This window comes from Biomphalaria glabrata, chromosome 9 (assembly GCF_947242115.1).
Source record: "Biomphalaria glabrata chromosome 9, xgBioGlab47.1, whole genome shotgun sequence".
NCBI classification, from domain to species: Eukaryota; Metazoa; Mollusca; class Gastropoda; family Planorbidae; genus Biomphalaria; species Biomphalaria glabrata.
In genome coordinates, this window is record NC_074719.1 from 43417071 (window position 1) to 43431805 (window position 14735).

Sequence of the window (14735 nt, forward strand, 5' to 3'; positions counted from 1 at the left end):
TCTAGGCTGTACATAATGTATTCGCTGACAATGACGTTAGATACAGGCAGTGCGTCTCTCTTAACAACAGGGACAAAACCAATGAATTCTTCTCGAATATAATCGCTATCAACAAATCCAACGCTCAAACATATCTGTTCAGTGCCAGAGATATCTGGTTTCATTACCGAAATAAATCAAGAAAAAGCAGTTAATTCATGCATTTGCCAGTGCTCCGTCGATACAAATCAAAGTTTCGACTCAGATGGGAAGAACTTTCTTATTTCTCTTCTGTCGTAAACTGGTGGACGTGTTTATTTTATTAAGCAATAACAATGACCGCAACTCCGCAAGAAGTAAATACATTTATCAAGATAACTGCACTCCTCAATCTTGTTCAAAGAAATGTTTACATATATCAAATCGAAAGACAGCTGGCAAGGGTTTGTCCTCTAAGACCAAAAAGAAACAACAACTTATATCATATTCTGGGCCTTAACTAAATATAATGATAGCTATAATAGTGTGCAAGTGAAAACAAATCGTCACGACTAACATGCTATAGAATATTGAATTGCAATAGCCTATAATAAAGCGCACATGGTCGGACATGAACCACAGATTAGCCTATTCTAGTTTATTACATTAATAGCTTATCCTTATTATCATTATTTCAACGTTAGGTTGCTTCCTAGCAAAAGTTAATTAATTTGAAGGTGTAAAAAACTGGCTTAAAGTTAGTTACTCAGAATTCAGAGGGGTGCACGTACATGGTCAGCCATCAATTCCTGATAAGCCTAGGCTAGTCTACTACAAATGTACTTTAGTCACCAGTGGAAACACTACTTGTTCAGTTATTAATTAGATTTCGATTGATCTGATGGTCCAAAAAATGGCTAGATTTTGACCTGAAATCCTTAATGGCAACCTCTTTGAATCCGAAGATTAAGGATGGCCACACAAACTCGCCGTTGTCCACCGGGGGTCTACTCAAGTGTACTGTTCGTCTTCTGCGCCTAACTTCTACAATGCCTTCTCTTTGAACATTATATTATACTAAGAGGACCATAGATACTGACTTAAGAGTATAGTCTAACAAAGGGATATAACATTGCTATTAATTTCACATAAAGGAAAGAAAAGCTATCTCCCTTTAAATTTTGCTTACACAAAAATTGTATTGATATATTTGCATAACTTTTATTCCAATATCAAATACATGCACTTTAAAGTTATTTGATTCAAAGAACTATCATAGTGAATACAATTAATTACGCAATAGAATGACAATGTATCTGTCCAATTGGAGTACTGGTCATGGACATAATTTAAAAGATATACTCTAAAAATTTAAACGTCCAAAAATATCTGGTAGCAACATTAGGTTCCAGATGGTAATATAAATATTATGTTATGTTGTAATTACTATTTACTCTGAAATAGTTTTTGTCAAAGTTTTTTGAGGTTTACCAACAAATGTATGAAGAATAGATCATATAGAAATAAATACAATTATTTGTTTAAAAAAAAACACACTAACATATATAAACACTACTACGAAACAAATTCCTTTGCGCTAGTAATAAGCTTTGTCATTTATATAGCAGTGCCTGGCATTTAAAAGCAGTGCGTCGTGGGTTTGAATCTCCACGCAATGTATTTAGAATAAGTTTTCCTTCATTTCTTTATTGTCTGCAAACTTGCCTTGGCCATGATAACTACGTCATTATAACTACAAGTTGTAGCGAAGTAGTCGACTTCTGCCCATCAGAGGTAGAACAGAACAGTAGAAAAAAACTCGTTCGTTCCTTACTCTATCAGACTGTATCAGCGCTACTCGTTGACAGGGGCGGACTGGGTGTCAAAATCGGCCCGGGCATTACCATATAACCCGGCCCACAAATGACATGTCATATTATATGTGTTTAATTCATGTAGATAAAGTTTGATAATGCATCAGATACTGGATGTATGCTTGCGTAGGATTACATACTGTATTTTATTTATACATGTATGTAGTCTGAAAACTATTAACAGTACAAAAGCAGTCTTAATGAGTTTGAAACGAATATATTGTTATATCTCTGCTCCTACATTGAAGCGTATGGTGCGCACCAGGGCACTGTTAAAGACTAGTGAGTGGGTAGAAACAAGATGGTGGACTGTTGATTCCGGCCAAGTAGATAGAGAGACAGAATAGAGATAAGTTAGAAGCTTAGAACCGTTGAATTTTAAACAAAATGAATTGTCAAAAAAAAAACTGAACATCTCTTTCTTGCTGAAGTCACTTTTTTTTTTTAAAGTTGTCTTAATTGAAAAAAAATAAATTATCTGGTCACGACCAGTCCGGCCCATTTGATACCGTCCCACCGGGCATTTTCCCAAATGCCCATATAGCCAGTCCGCCCCTACTCGTTGACTAGGGAATGTGAAAAGAATCAAGACGTCTGACTGTAGTCATTCAATGAACTCTTTACGTTGTGTCTGTTCGTTTATGTAAATGTTGTTGTTGTTTTTTTTTAGAAATTTCCAATAAGGATCAATAAATCAGTCTTAGTCCTCGAGCTCTTCTGTCACATGGTAGATTTTACAATGTTTACAATCTATAATAAATGAAGAGCCTCTTCCTACAGAGAGTTTAATTTTTGTTTGTTTATAGAAAATATCCAGAACAATCGCTTTCTAAACTTGCTGTTCAGTTTAAGATACACGAAGAAGTTGCACGAACTATAAAGTGATATTAGGAAGTCGCTGAAAATCCACAGACAGAATGTCAATTCATAATATTTGTCCAGATCCAAAGCTAACATTGAATAGTATAGAACGACTATCACATATCTGGGAATGTTGCATCCAGTAATGACCAAAGCCAAACACAGTGTCACTTTAATCATCCGCCTTTCTTTTGGCGTAAGCAATGACCCATGAAATAGGCCATCACTTTTGTGTCTGCCAGAGGAATTGTGGTCCTCTATTTGTGGTCTGCGGACTTGAGAACTATATTTCAGAGCGCAGATCATCAAAGCCGTGCAGACGATTAATACGACCTGGCAGAGAATCGACAGAAACATGGCGCAGACTATATCAATAATCATTTCGACATCTGACGTGTCTTGGGTAAACGTGAATGTTACAATGATAGCCTCTCCTTTTGAGCTATTCATCTCACTGGATGGTTTCTCATTATAAGACAGTGTTAGGGATGAGAAAATTTGGTATACAGTTCCCATATAAAGGCAACTAATGCATAAAATGATTGCGCTGTTCCGTTTAACACTGAACATTTGCTTGGCCCTAAATGGATACACTACACTAACACATCTCTCGATGGATATGAATGTGGTTATCCAGGTGGATATAAAAAATCCCGGATAACGAATCCAGCCTAAGAGTTTAGATATCATCGACTGGAAATCAAAAAGAAGATCTGGACACAGGTAGCTTATAAAATACGAGCTTGTGATGATCATCTCAGTGGCGCTCATGAAAAGGTCAGTGATGGACAGAGCGATGACCCCAACGTTTGACCTGCTCGTCATCCCTAGTCCAGTAAGCACCATTAAGTTCAACACGTTGGTGATCACCCCGGAAACAGACGTCAATGCATGCAGAGGGTTTAAGACTAATTTTTCTATCACTAGAAATGTCAAAGCAGAAAATAAAGAATCGCTCTTCTCGCTTTCAACATCTAAGGACATGTTTTGAAATGTTCTGATTTGAGACATTAGAACAATTATTCACTGCCTTGTATAGCTGTCTAAAGTATATCAAATTAAAAATAAGTAGACTTGAAAAACAACCTTATGCTAAGTAGTAGCACGGTATGAGTGATATTTTTTAACGCTTTATACATAAACGGTTGCCTTTTGTAGAAATACCATTAATAAAATACAAAGGTTTGATAGAATGCTTGCGGTTTTTCTCGATCTGCAGTGGGCAGGTTGCGGATCTATAAAAACTGGCTCATACCGAACGCCTAGGAGGTAAAAGGAACATGTGGACGAAATTTCATGCGAATCAGTAAAACCTTTTGGTATTCCTATCATTGAAATAGTCAGCCAGTGGTATTTTACAATTATAATGTACATTAAAGCTTTTAATTGGATTGGTGTGTCGGCCTGTGAAAAAATATGTAGATCGCTAGTAAGATTTGAAAGCGACTTGCTCAATGTATAGAAAGGTAGATACAAAACATTGTCATTATTCTGATGAAAATGAATAACTGTTCATTCTTTGGCACTGCCAGGGTTGAGCTACGTTAAAGGGAAATAACATTCATTCTGTCCCTTGAACAGTGTCCACTGAGATCTTTTCTGATAATGTGGCAGGTACTGCCCTTTGACAGGTAATAAGGATCCTCTTAGGAATGTTTAGTACTTTGAATGTGTCTGCGTGGTTAGTAGTCATTATCCTTAATTTCGGTTGATATAACAGGGTATATTGTTTATCTGTACTACTGTCGCTTATTATTTTTATGTGAGTTCACTGTGTCTTCCTTGCTCCTATAACTAGATGCATTCTGTGGAGACTATGTCCATGAGTTCTATCTGGATTTATAATTCAGTGTCTATATCGGGATTCGAACCCTTTTCAGTTTGGTAGCCAAGCGTTATTAGACCCTCAGCTACTCATTTAGTGTGATTCATAGAGTTCATAAATATAAATGCAGTGCAGCTTTTTTTAAAAAAATGGAGCTGATTTATTTTATGACTCAATGCAGTCATTGTTTATAAAGAAAACAAGGAAAGTGTTTCCTATTGTATCTTTAACAATTTAAGTAAATGTAAGATCTGAATATACACATTAAGTTGTTTTCTACTCCCCAAAGAGTGACTTATTGTAACATGGGATAAATGTTTACTCTTTCTCTCCTAATTGACGATGCCAACGTTGATTTGACTCCCATTAAATTAAATTGATTTTTAGATTTACAATCTTTAATTTGCGTTTTGAAAAAAGAGCAAGCGTTATCCAATAATTCAAAGCCAACTATAACATTTTCTGATAACAAACAAAAGAGTTATTGAAGTTTAACCCTAACAGGAGAGTGAAATACAAATGAGAGAAATGAATAATACTATTGGAACGAGAAAAATAATTACGGAGAGAAAGAGTTAATTTCCTATTTACGTTTTATATTTGTCTGAAAACTCATTACTAACATATTTACCGTACTATCTAAGCAACAATTTGGGTTCTCATGTTATGATTTAAAATGTCTCCACCCACACCAAAGATCAATTAATCTTAGCAATGTGAGCTACATATTATTATCTATATTATACGTGGCGGGGGTATAATAAAAGCAATTTCAAAGAATATTTAATTCCATCAAATTAAACAGGCAAGTTCTTGTGATTACACTGCATACTATGTGGTGACGGCAAAAAATACGCCAACTAATGTCTTAAAATATAAGATTGTCCAATAATTACAGATTTAATATAAGCAGACTGTTTCATTCTGTATAAGATTGAGTTTCACTCGTGATCTGTTTCCTATGATTACTTGTGCGTTCTCTAGAATGTACAACTTGTAATGAAGCTAAAAGTCTTATGATTTTACTCTTTATATTTGTAATGGTACTGAATTGTACATTTCTGACATCATTAGAATATAGAGATTAAGAGCAAATTAACATTGGTATGATTAAACAATTTGGCTGTAATTGTATTGATCTACGAAACTATTTAAAGTAGAGAACAAGTTAGAGCAAAAACTTTCTTATATAATCTAGAGCTCCGAATATTCGAATTATCCTTACTTTAAATTTAAACAAAAGAAATGTTAGAAAATACTGATGCTTTAAATAGTACGCCTGGAGTGTCAATGGTTTAAGCACTCCACTACCTATAAAATGCTTCCTAATGGCATGCGTCTCGAATAGCTTCTGACAACCAGTCCAACTCCTGGCCTTCACGTGTGGTATAAATAGTACGCCAGCCACTTTCAGACCTTGCGATCCATAGGGCAGATGATGTAAAGGTCATCTGTTTCTGTGGCCTTCGTTTTACGAGGGTGTCATGTGGCCAGCACAAGATACAACTGTACCGCCTTTACTTTCCCAGAATAATGCCAGGTACCCATCAGTGCTGAGTGGAATCATAGGCGCCCAAAATCCCAGTCTTCTCCAGGATTCGAACCTGGGAGCTTGTTTCGAAAGCCAAGCGCTTTACCGCTTTATTGTTACACACCTACTAATATCCCTGCCAACTAAGAACCTGATATAGTCAATCTAGAAATAAATCAAAGCTTGACATCTCTGTCCATAGAGTAGCTTTCACGGCTTCGTGCTAAATGGTCCAAGTATTTCGGTACCAAACACATTTACTGTTTGTACACAAGTTTTGTTCTTTACTTCTCTATCATGTACTTTTGACAATTTTAAACAATAGTCCATAATATTTTTTTACGAGAACATTTACAAGTGAACATAATGAAATCGTCTTAGTTGAACTAGGTCTGTGATGCCAAGCCTTTTCGCGAGGGCTCTGCCAATGATGTTCAACCTACGTCTCGTGGACCCAGACCAGTGATGTCCAGCCTATGTCCCGTGGACCCAGACCAGTGAGGCCCAGCCTATGTCCCGCGGACCAAGACCAGTGATGCCCTGCCTATGCCCCATGGACCCAGGCCAGTAATTTCCAGCCTATGTCCCGCGGACCCAGACCAGTGATGGCCAGCCTATGTCCCGTGGACCCAGACCAGTGATGCCCAGCCTATGTCCCGCGGTCCCAGACCAGTGATGGCCAGCCTATGTCCTGTGGAGTCAGATTAGTGATGCCCAGCCTATGGCCCGTGGACCAAGACCAGTGATGGCCAGCCTATGTCCCGTGGACCCAGACCAGTGATGCCCAGCCTATGTCCCGTGGACCCAGAATGTTGTAAGCGCTATTACCCATTTTCCAGAACTTCTATTGACGAGGCAATAATTTTTATAACTAATGAATCAGCTATTTCGAGAAGAAAAAAACACAAAAGCTTTTTAACTCTTTAACTCCTGAACGTCGCTGTTAACTTTACTTTGAAAAAAAATTTTTTCGGTGGGCTGATCAGCCTGTGAGAAAGTGTGAGATGGAGCGTTATGTATTTTTTAAAATGTAACATTCATTATTTATTAGTAATAATCGCTTTATAAACCATTTTGGATACTCTTGTGTATATTTTTAAATGTTTTTTTTTCTTCTAAAATGCTATCATTGATTATGTTTTTAATCATGTAAAAATTATTTTTTTACATTTTAAGCATTCAATATTATTTTATCTAGCCTAGATCAAGATGTGTAATTGTCCATTGTGGGTGAGTATTTATTTGTTAATATTCATTATCGAAAATTAAATTATTTTTTAATCCATACAAAAGTATCTGTATGTTTTATTTAAATGCACAATTGTTTAGTTTTAACTATAGATTCAATACAAATTAATAAAAATTATTGAAGCTGTACCTTGACGTAGTTGTCTAAAACAAATGAGCAAATTGAATACATTTTGTCAGAAAGAACAAATAATAGTTCTGGAGAGAAAGAGTTAATGCAACAAGAATTTATTTTGAATTTCCAAAAAGTTCCAGGAAAAAAAAGAAGAGGCAGACAGAGAAAGCGATGGGAAGACATAAAAAAATGGACGGGCCTGTCATTGAAGGAGATACTGTCAAAAGCAAAAGACATTAAAGGAATGGAGAAGTACTGTAAACATAATAATTTGTTTAATGCACTTTTGTTGAGAGATTTCTACTACAGAGTACAAAGTCTAAAACTGAACAACCTATCCTCGTAGAAATCGTTATGGTGGCTGAAAACTCCGACGATGGCTTGACCCTCTGGTACCAACATGGTCAGCTTGCCGTCCCATTCGTTCATGTTCGCGGTGGTGTAGCAATTGCTCGGGATTCTTTCAGTCACGTCGCAGCACTGGAACTTGAACCTACGATCTTCATAGTGGTCGTGGTGATAGCTTTCAATACCTGTCAGAACTTTGCTGCCAGGGCAAAGAAAGAATACTGGGTTGTCGAAATTATTCACGTAATCGTCTGAAAATATAAACATTTTTTAAATCATTTGCCGGTAAAACTATTTGTTCAATTATGTTTGTGTTCACTACCTATTACATTGATTTTGAGTATTTTATTAACACTTTTTTTAAAGTTGATTTGTCTTAGGCAGTAATCGTGGTCGAGAGGCCAAGTACGCTTGAACTTGGCTTGGCTTGGCTATCTAGAAGGGGGCTCGAGGTTCGACACCCGACTCGGGCAGAGTTGTGTTTACTGAGCGCCTAAAGACAGCACGGAAAACCGACTCCTAGATACAGCCTCCCCCCGCTCCACAAAAGTGATTGGACCAAAAGCGCTCTGAGCATGCTATAAGCATGAAAGTAGCGCTACATAAAAGCTATAATAATAATAATAATGATAATGTCAAATAACCTGGTGGCTAATTCTTTACCGTAGATTGTCATTCTGTGGTACCGGATTCATACTCTTCCTCCTGTCATGCCTCGTCTTAGTGAGGGAGATTTGAGTTAGGTGATGGGCAACTCCGGCCTGGGAAAGGTTTAATCTGGCCCACCAAATAATAATTTAAAAAGTGCACTTTCCTTTCGAATGTAAGAATCCAAGTTTTCAGCACCAGGTGGACCATTGAAGTTATATTTTAATTTCTCAGATGAACTCAGTGTTGTTGTGTCATGATTAACCTCAATTTAACTTTTTAGGAGCCCCTGAATCCACCCCAACTTTTAGGGCACTTGACATTAGTAAATGTAAAGGCAGTTGGTCTTTGTGCTGACCACATGACACGTGACGGTGGGTCACAGAAACAAATGACCCTTAGATCGCAAAGCTTTAGAGGGACTATTGCATTTCTTACAAAGCGTATTTAAATTAAAAATGTTCTAAAACATTCTAGCTCTTAAATGTCGACTAAAAAACGTTGATTTGATTCTAAATGTCGAATTGATTCTAAATGTCAAGTTGATTCTAAATGTCGATTTGATTCTAAATGTGGATTTGATTCTAAAGGTCGAGTTTATTCTAAAGGTCAAGTTGATTCTAAATGTGTTTCTTAAGATGAGTGGATGTGGAAGTAATTGTTTAAACTTCAAATTCAAACCTCTGACGGATGAACTACCCACTTTTAATGAGGACTACGTCCGAAGCTGATCCTGTCAATACTTCTTATATCTGAGTAATATTACTTTGTCGTTGCTAGTTATGTTACCTTTTGTTGGGAACAAGCAGTCTGCTCAAGATGTCGTCGTATGATACATGAATCAAATGTGTACAGCCCAAATTCTACATTTGTTGTTTTAATGATTCAATACTAATCAACAGATCCAAATTAAAAAGAATTATTATCGACACAATCATATCTTCATACTACGTTACATTTAGTTAAATTGTAATGAGGATTGTAGGGCCCTATGCGAAACGGATTGCGCGGGGCCCAATGTGGGTAGGGATAAGCATAATGTCGAAATTAATGAAATTAAGAAAATGCATTCGTCTTTGCTATACATTTTTAATAATGAAAGCTGACAATGCCTTTTTTTTTATCGCGCGTACGATTGGCACCCCCCCCCCCACCCCTCATGACAATTGTGTTTATTTTTCAGGAGATTTTAACAATTTCAGGAGGTTTCCAGGAGACCCTGAAAATCCGTATGTCATGGAAACCTTGTTATTACATATAAGTTGTAATGGTTTAAATTAATAATTTACACCTAGAATTAGCGCAGGACCTATGAAAGTGCGAGTTCTACTGCGGCCACATAGGTTGAAGTTGCCTAAGGCCGGCCCTGATAAAGATATCACTAACTCTTATACTAAATTTCTGTATTTTCTTAATAAAATAACAACGGCCCGCCAAAGTTTTCTTCGTCAAAAAAGTTTGCCCATCACTGGGCTAGGATATACATAAGTCTTCAATAATGAAGGAACTCCCGAAACATGCAAAAGATGTGTTATAAAGTCTGATAAAGATAAATCTAGTAATATTGTACATAGGCCAGTGCTACAAATTCAATAAAACCATCTTAGTCGGTTATAATTTTCACAGCGCTTTTAAAAAAATTATTTTGCGATTCATACACTATTGTTTTTACATAACCACCATTCTTTTAAGTATTAATAATAATCTGGAGATTCTTTACTTTCTATTAGATTATGTAAATACATATTTTAGATTTAGAGGTTGCCTATGACCAATCACTTTAGAAAGAGGTTGCATCTCTTTGCGCTGGCATAAGTGTAAGTTAATACAAAATTCAGGTGAGATCTTCATGAAATACTTTTTTACATTGACTTAAAGTCTGTTTGGTTTTTCCAAATACATTGACCTACAATGACTAGACATTTCAAAATAGCCTCGAAAAATTGAATTATTATTAATTTTTTCCTGGGATGCGCGGTTGCTGTGTGGTTAAGCGCTTGGCTTCCAAACCTGGGGTCCTGAGTTCGAATCTCGGTAAAGACTGGGATTTTGAATTCTTGGATTTTTTATGGCCCCCTGAGTCCACCCAACTCTAAAGGGTAGCTGACTTTAGTTGAGGAAAGTAAAGGCGGTTCAGAACCCTAGCGCTCTTCCGCTCAGCCACCGCGCCTCCTTCGGCCAGCTTAGTCTGACATTTTCATGACCACTATTATAAAAATGAACTTTAACCTGAATTGACACAGCCGGACGTTTGCCCTTCGGACCTGCAGTGAATTTCCCACAGCCTGTCTTCGTAAAAGTTATCATGGACGCTGGAAATATAGCTGATAATTTTTTTCGCTGGACAGCTGAAAGTGAAAGGTTGGTCAAAAGCATTGATGTAGCCCGCAAGTGTCCCGCTGGTAATAGCCAAAGTGACGAAAGCAATACACAAGATTCTCATCTCTTTGCTTTGACTTGGTCTGCATAAAGAAATCGGAATCGAACAAGTATTTGTTTATATACATGTCATACTTTTAGTTTATTGCAATATCAGTCAAAGTCAACAGTGTGTAGTATTTGTATCAATTAACAATAAACAGTTCTTTTGTTTATCCTAACCTAAGAGTATTTTTATGGAGTCGCGGTGGCTGAGCGGTAAAGCGCTTGACTTCCGAACCAGGGGTCTCCTGGTGGAGACTCGGATTTAATTTCGGGATCTTTGTGCGCCCCTGAGTCCACCCAGCTTTAAGTAGTACCTGACATTTGTTTGGGAAAAGTAAAGGCAGGTAGGTGGTCGTTATGCTGGCCACATGACACCCTCGTTAACCGTGGGCCACAGAAACAGATGACCTTTACATCATCTGCCCTATAGATCACAAGGTCTGAAAGGGGAACTTTACTTTTTTTTTTTTAAAGTGTATTTTTACGTAATATTCATCGTCTATTATTGTCTAAGTATTTTACGAGTATTTACAAAAGGTTTTACATTACCTACGAAACTACCCAGAAAAACACAAGAGATTAAGCTATATTTCTTATTCAATATGCCAGGGCGAATTCCCGAAAAGTGATCTTTATTTTCTATATCCACAAGAGCATGGAACGGGTTGAATGAATCAGCCAGGTAAACCAATAACATACTAGAGTTTGAGTCTCTAAATAATACGGATTACTAGATTTTATAATAATACCATTCTTCTTTAAAGAAACATCAGTAATTTGTAAGTGTATAATAAGTGTTTATTTGATAAAAGACGTTATTGTTTTTAGTTACCGCCTCATAAGGCAAAAAAAATCTTTCTTAGTTTTGTCTAGATAGCCTTCAGTCTCTCACTAAAACCAAAAAATCTATTTTAAAATTCACATATTTTGTGGATTGCTCGACTGCCAAGTTTAGTTTTTATGTTTTGAAAGCAAACTGTTTTGTTATTTAAAATTAATTATGGAAGACTTTTTTTAAATAAAAAAAAAACAACACTTACAATAACACAATAGTGGCAATGTCAAGTCCTTTTTAATTGCCTTAGACCAGGACCAGGACAAGGAAATCCTATGCCGAACTGGGAGTAGAACACTTAGTGAGGTTGTGACTGAGCGTCGCATGAGGTTTGCGGGACATGTTCTACGTCAAAATGAATTACGCACACCAAGAGTTGCGATAACATGGAAGCCAAAACGAGGAAAGCGCAAACAGGGACGTCCTCGTATTACCTGGCGACACACCTTCGTGGAGGACCTCAGAACAGTGGACACCAGGTGGGAGGAGGCTTCAGACATTGCCAGTGACAGATCATTATGGAGCGGGAGGACCTAAGTCTAAGTAAGTAAGACCAGGACTCTATTAGTTTCCATACATTTGAGGTCTCTATGTTTACCTGTAGGCAATCCTGTTGTATTCACACCGACGGACTTAGCCACTTTATTGAGATACGACTCTAGGACCTCATGCACGTAAGTAACCACAGACGACTATGCTTCAAACACGAATTTTTTTTTGTGGTTGTTGGTAGTTCCTAGCTTCTATTATTCGTGCTGTAAATATTAATTCCTTTTCATCTACAGGCACTACAGACCCATGTGCGGAACATCGCGGGATGCCTTTGAGTTTGTGTGAAAACACGAGCTCACTATCTTATCTCTCTTTTGCTTTTTTTTATGAACCTTATGCATTTAAAATATGGTAGTATATTTTATCTTAAATTTTTATCAATTTCTAACCGCAAATTAAGTTTTTTTCTCAAATAAAAGTTAAATTAAAGTATTGTTGAAAAAGATCAACTTCCCTTTCTTCAACAGCAGTGGCGTAGCTAGGGTGGGGACGGGGCCCCGAATTCGAATGTCCCCCAGGGGCCCAATAAAACAGGTACCCCAAATAAATGTTGTTGTTGTTTTTTTTTACAGTAAATATTAAATATTACGCCACTGCTATGTCATCTTGCTATTCACGTGAAGTCAAAAATACTAGACAGCATTGATCTAGATGATGTTGTAGATGCCTTTGCTACACAGTAAGCACGATGAGCGGTATTCTGTATGCATTATCTCACCTATGACCAACGATATTATTTATTAAAAGACTCTTTTTTTTGGTTCGTTAATTTTACATATATATATTGTACCAATTGGAATGATAATTATATATTTATTAAGTACATATTTTATTTATATACTGTATCATTTGGATTTTAAAATATGTTTATTAAGTACATTTTCACATGTTATGATGTAGAATGTCAAAATGCAAGGGCCCCTAAAAAAGATCAAACACCCGGGCCCCCAAATCCCTAGCTACGCAAGTGTCCAGATCTTATAGACCTATTTTGTATGATGTCTTTATGAAAGCGTGGTCGAGAGGCTAAGTACTCTTGAACTTGGCTTGGCTTGGCTACCTATAAAGGGGGCTCGAGGTTTGACACCCGATTCGAGCGGATTTGTATTTACGGAAAAACCTTCTCCCAGATTCCTCCTCCCCCCCCCAGACTATAAATGAGATTGGACCATAGCACTCTGAGCATGCTATAAGCATGAAAGTAGTGCTCTATAAAAGCTATAATTATTATTATTAAGGAAGTCGAACTAGAGTAGGCATTTTCAATGGACCTCATTCACTAATCGTAAACAAACAACATTTAGCCACGTGATTCTCTATCTCTTCAATACACATTACGTAATACAAAATGGCTATGACGTGACAGTTTTTTTGCATTATTTTATCAATATTATTACGAGACTAAATGTTGTTTGTTTACGATTGGTAAATGAGGTCCATTATCAATCTAAAAGCAAATGATTAAATCAGAATTGTACCTACATAGCTTCTATAACAAAATTTTTTACAATTAAATCTATATGATCTGAAGTGCATCATAGTAATATATTGTTTTTGTATTCTCACTATATCAATATCAACCTGAAATTATGAAAGCTACTGATCAATGCTGACCTTATTTTTTAAAACGTTTAAGGGGAAACACATTTCTGGATTGCTAAATCACATTCGAGATATATAGATAGATAGATGGAAAGACGGACAGACAGATAGATAGATACATAGTTACCTAATTAATATAAATATATAGGTAAATAATTTTAAAAAACTTAGTTATGTATATATATATATTCTTTCTACCTACGATATCACATAAGAATAAATCTCTCGGTGAATTGTATTTTCCAAAAACAAAAAAAAAATATATTTATATACAGTTATCTGGTGTTACTTTTAATTACCTTTTTTTTTGTATTGAAAATTGGCTGATTCACGCTTGTACGAAAAGCAAACATTACGAACCATAACACCAGCTTACATATTACATGAAACTTGATATGGCCTAAACTAAGAAAAAAAAAGCAGCAACATATAAACATACTCGATGGCGGCTCTTGTATGTCCGCGGAATGCTATTTAAAACATGTTGAAATATGAGAATGACATAAAAATACAATAGCGCTTTGCGTTTTGACAGATAGGTTTGTATACATTGATTTATAACATGGCCTGTCCCACCTATGAGACGGAAGTACATGATAGAATATCGTGGCGACGTACAGAGAATATTGCATAGGACAAAACAACAACACACACACACACACAAACTTGCGCTGTCAGAAGAAAAGTCCAAAACAACAATAAAAAGAAAAAAAACTGACGCAAGCTCCAGGTAGAACAGCCTGCCTAATGTGCAGCCAGGCTCACCCAGGCCACATCAGCCACACGAGGAGGCACAAACTCTCGGTGCAAAGCCCTTAAGCCTCTTGGAGAGAATATTAATCTTCGTATCAAGATGAACCAACTGTATAAATGTATATATTGTACTACTTCCTGATATTTATATTTAAACGCAC

At 36.6% G+C, this 14735-nt stretch overlaps 1 protein-coding gene across 2 annotated transcripts; it reads right to left on the reverse strand.

The window, feature by feature from the left end:
- Positions 1-7665: 7665 nt before the first annotated feature.
- On the reverse strand, positions 7666-14116 carry LOC106072010 (dermatopontin-like). 2 transcript variants are annotated; one of them, XM_056042122.1, is made up of 3 exons: positions 14024-14116; positions 10638-10870; positions 7666-8011 (listed from the first exon to the last, which is right to left on the reverse strand). In XM_056042122.1, exons 2-3 carry the CDS (start codon positions 10849-10851, stop codon positions 7716-7718), a joined length of 510 nt encoding a protein of 169 aa, XP_055898097.1. In that variant the 5' UTR covers positions 10852-10870; positions 14024-14116; the 3' UTR covers positions 7666-7715. The 2 variants fall into 2 exon arrangements, with proteins under 2 accessions (XP_055898097.1, XP_055898096.1); XM_056042121.1 differs by having other exon boundaries at positions 14020-14056.
- Positions 14117-14735: the final 619 nt, after the last annotated feature.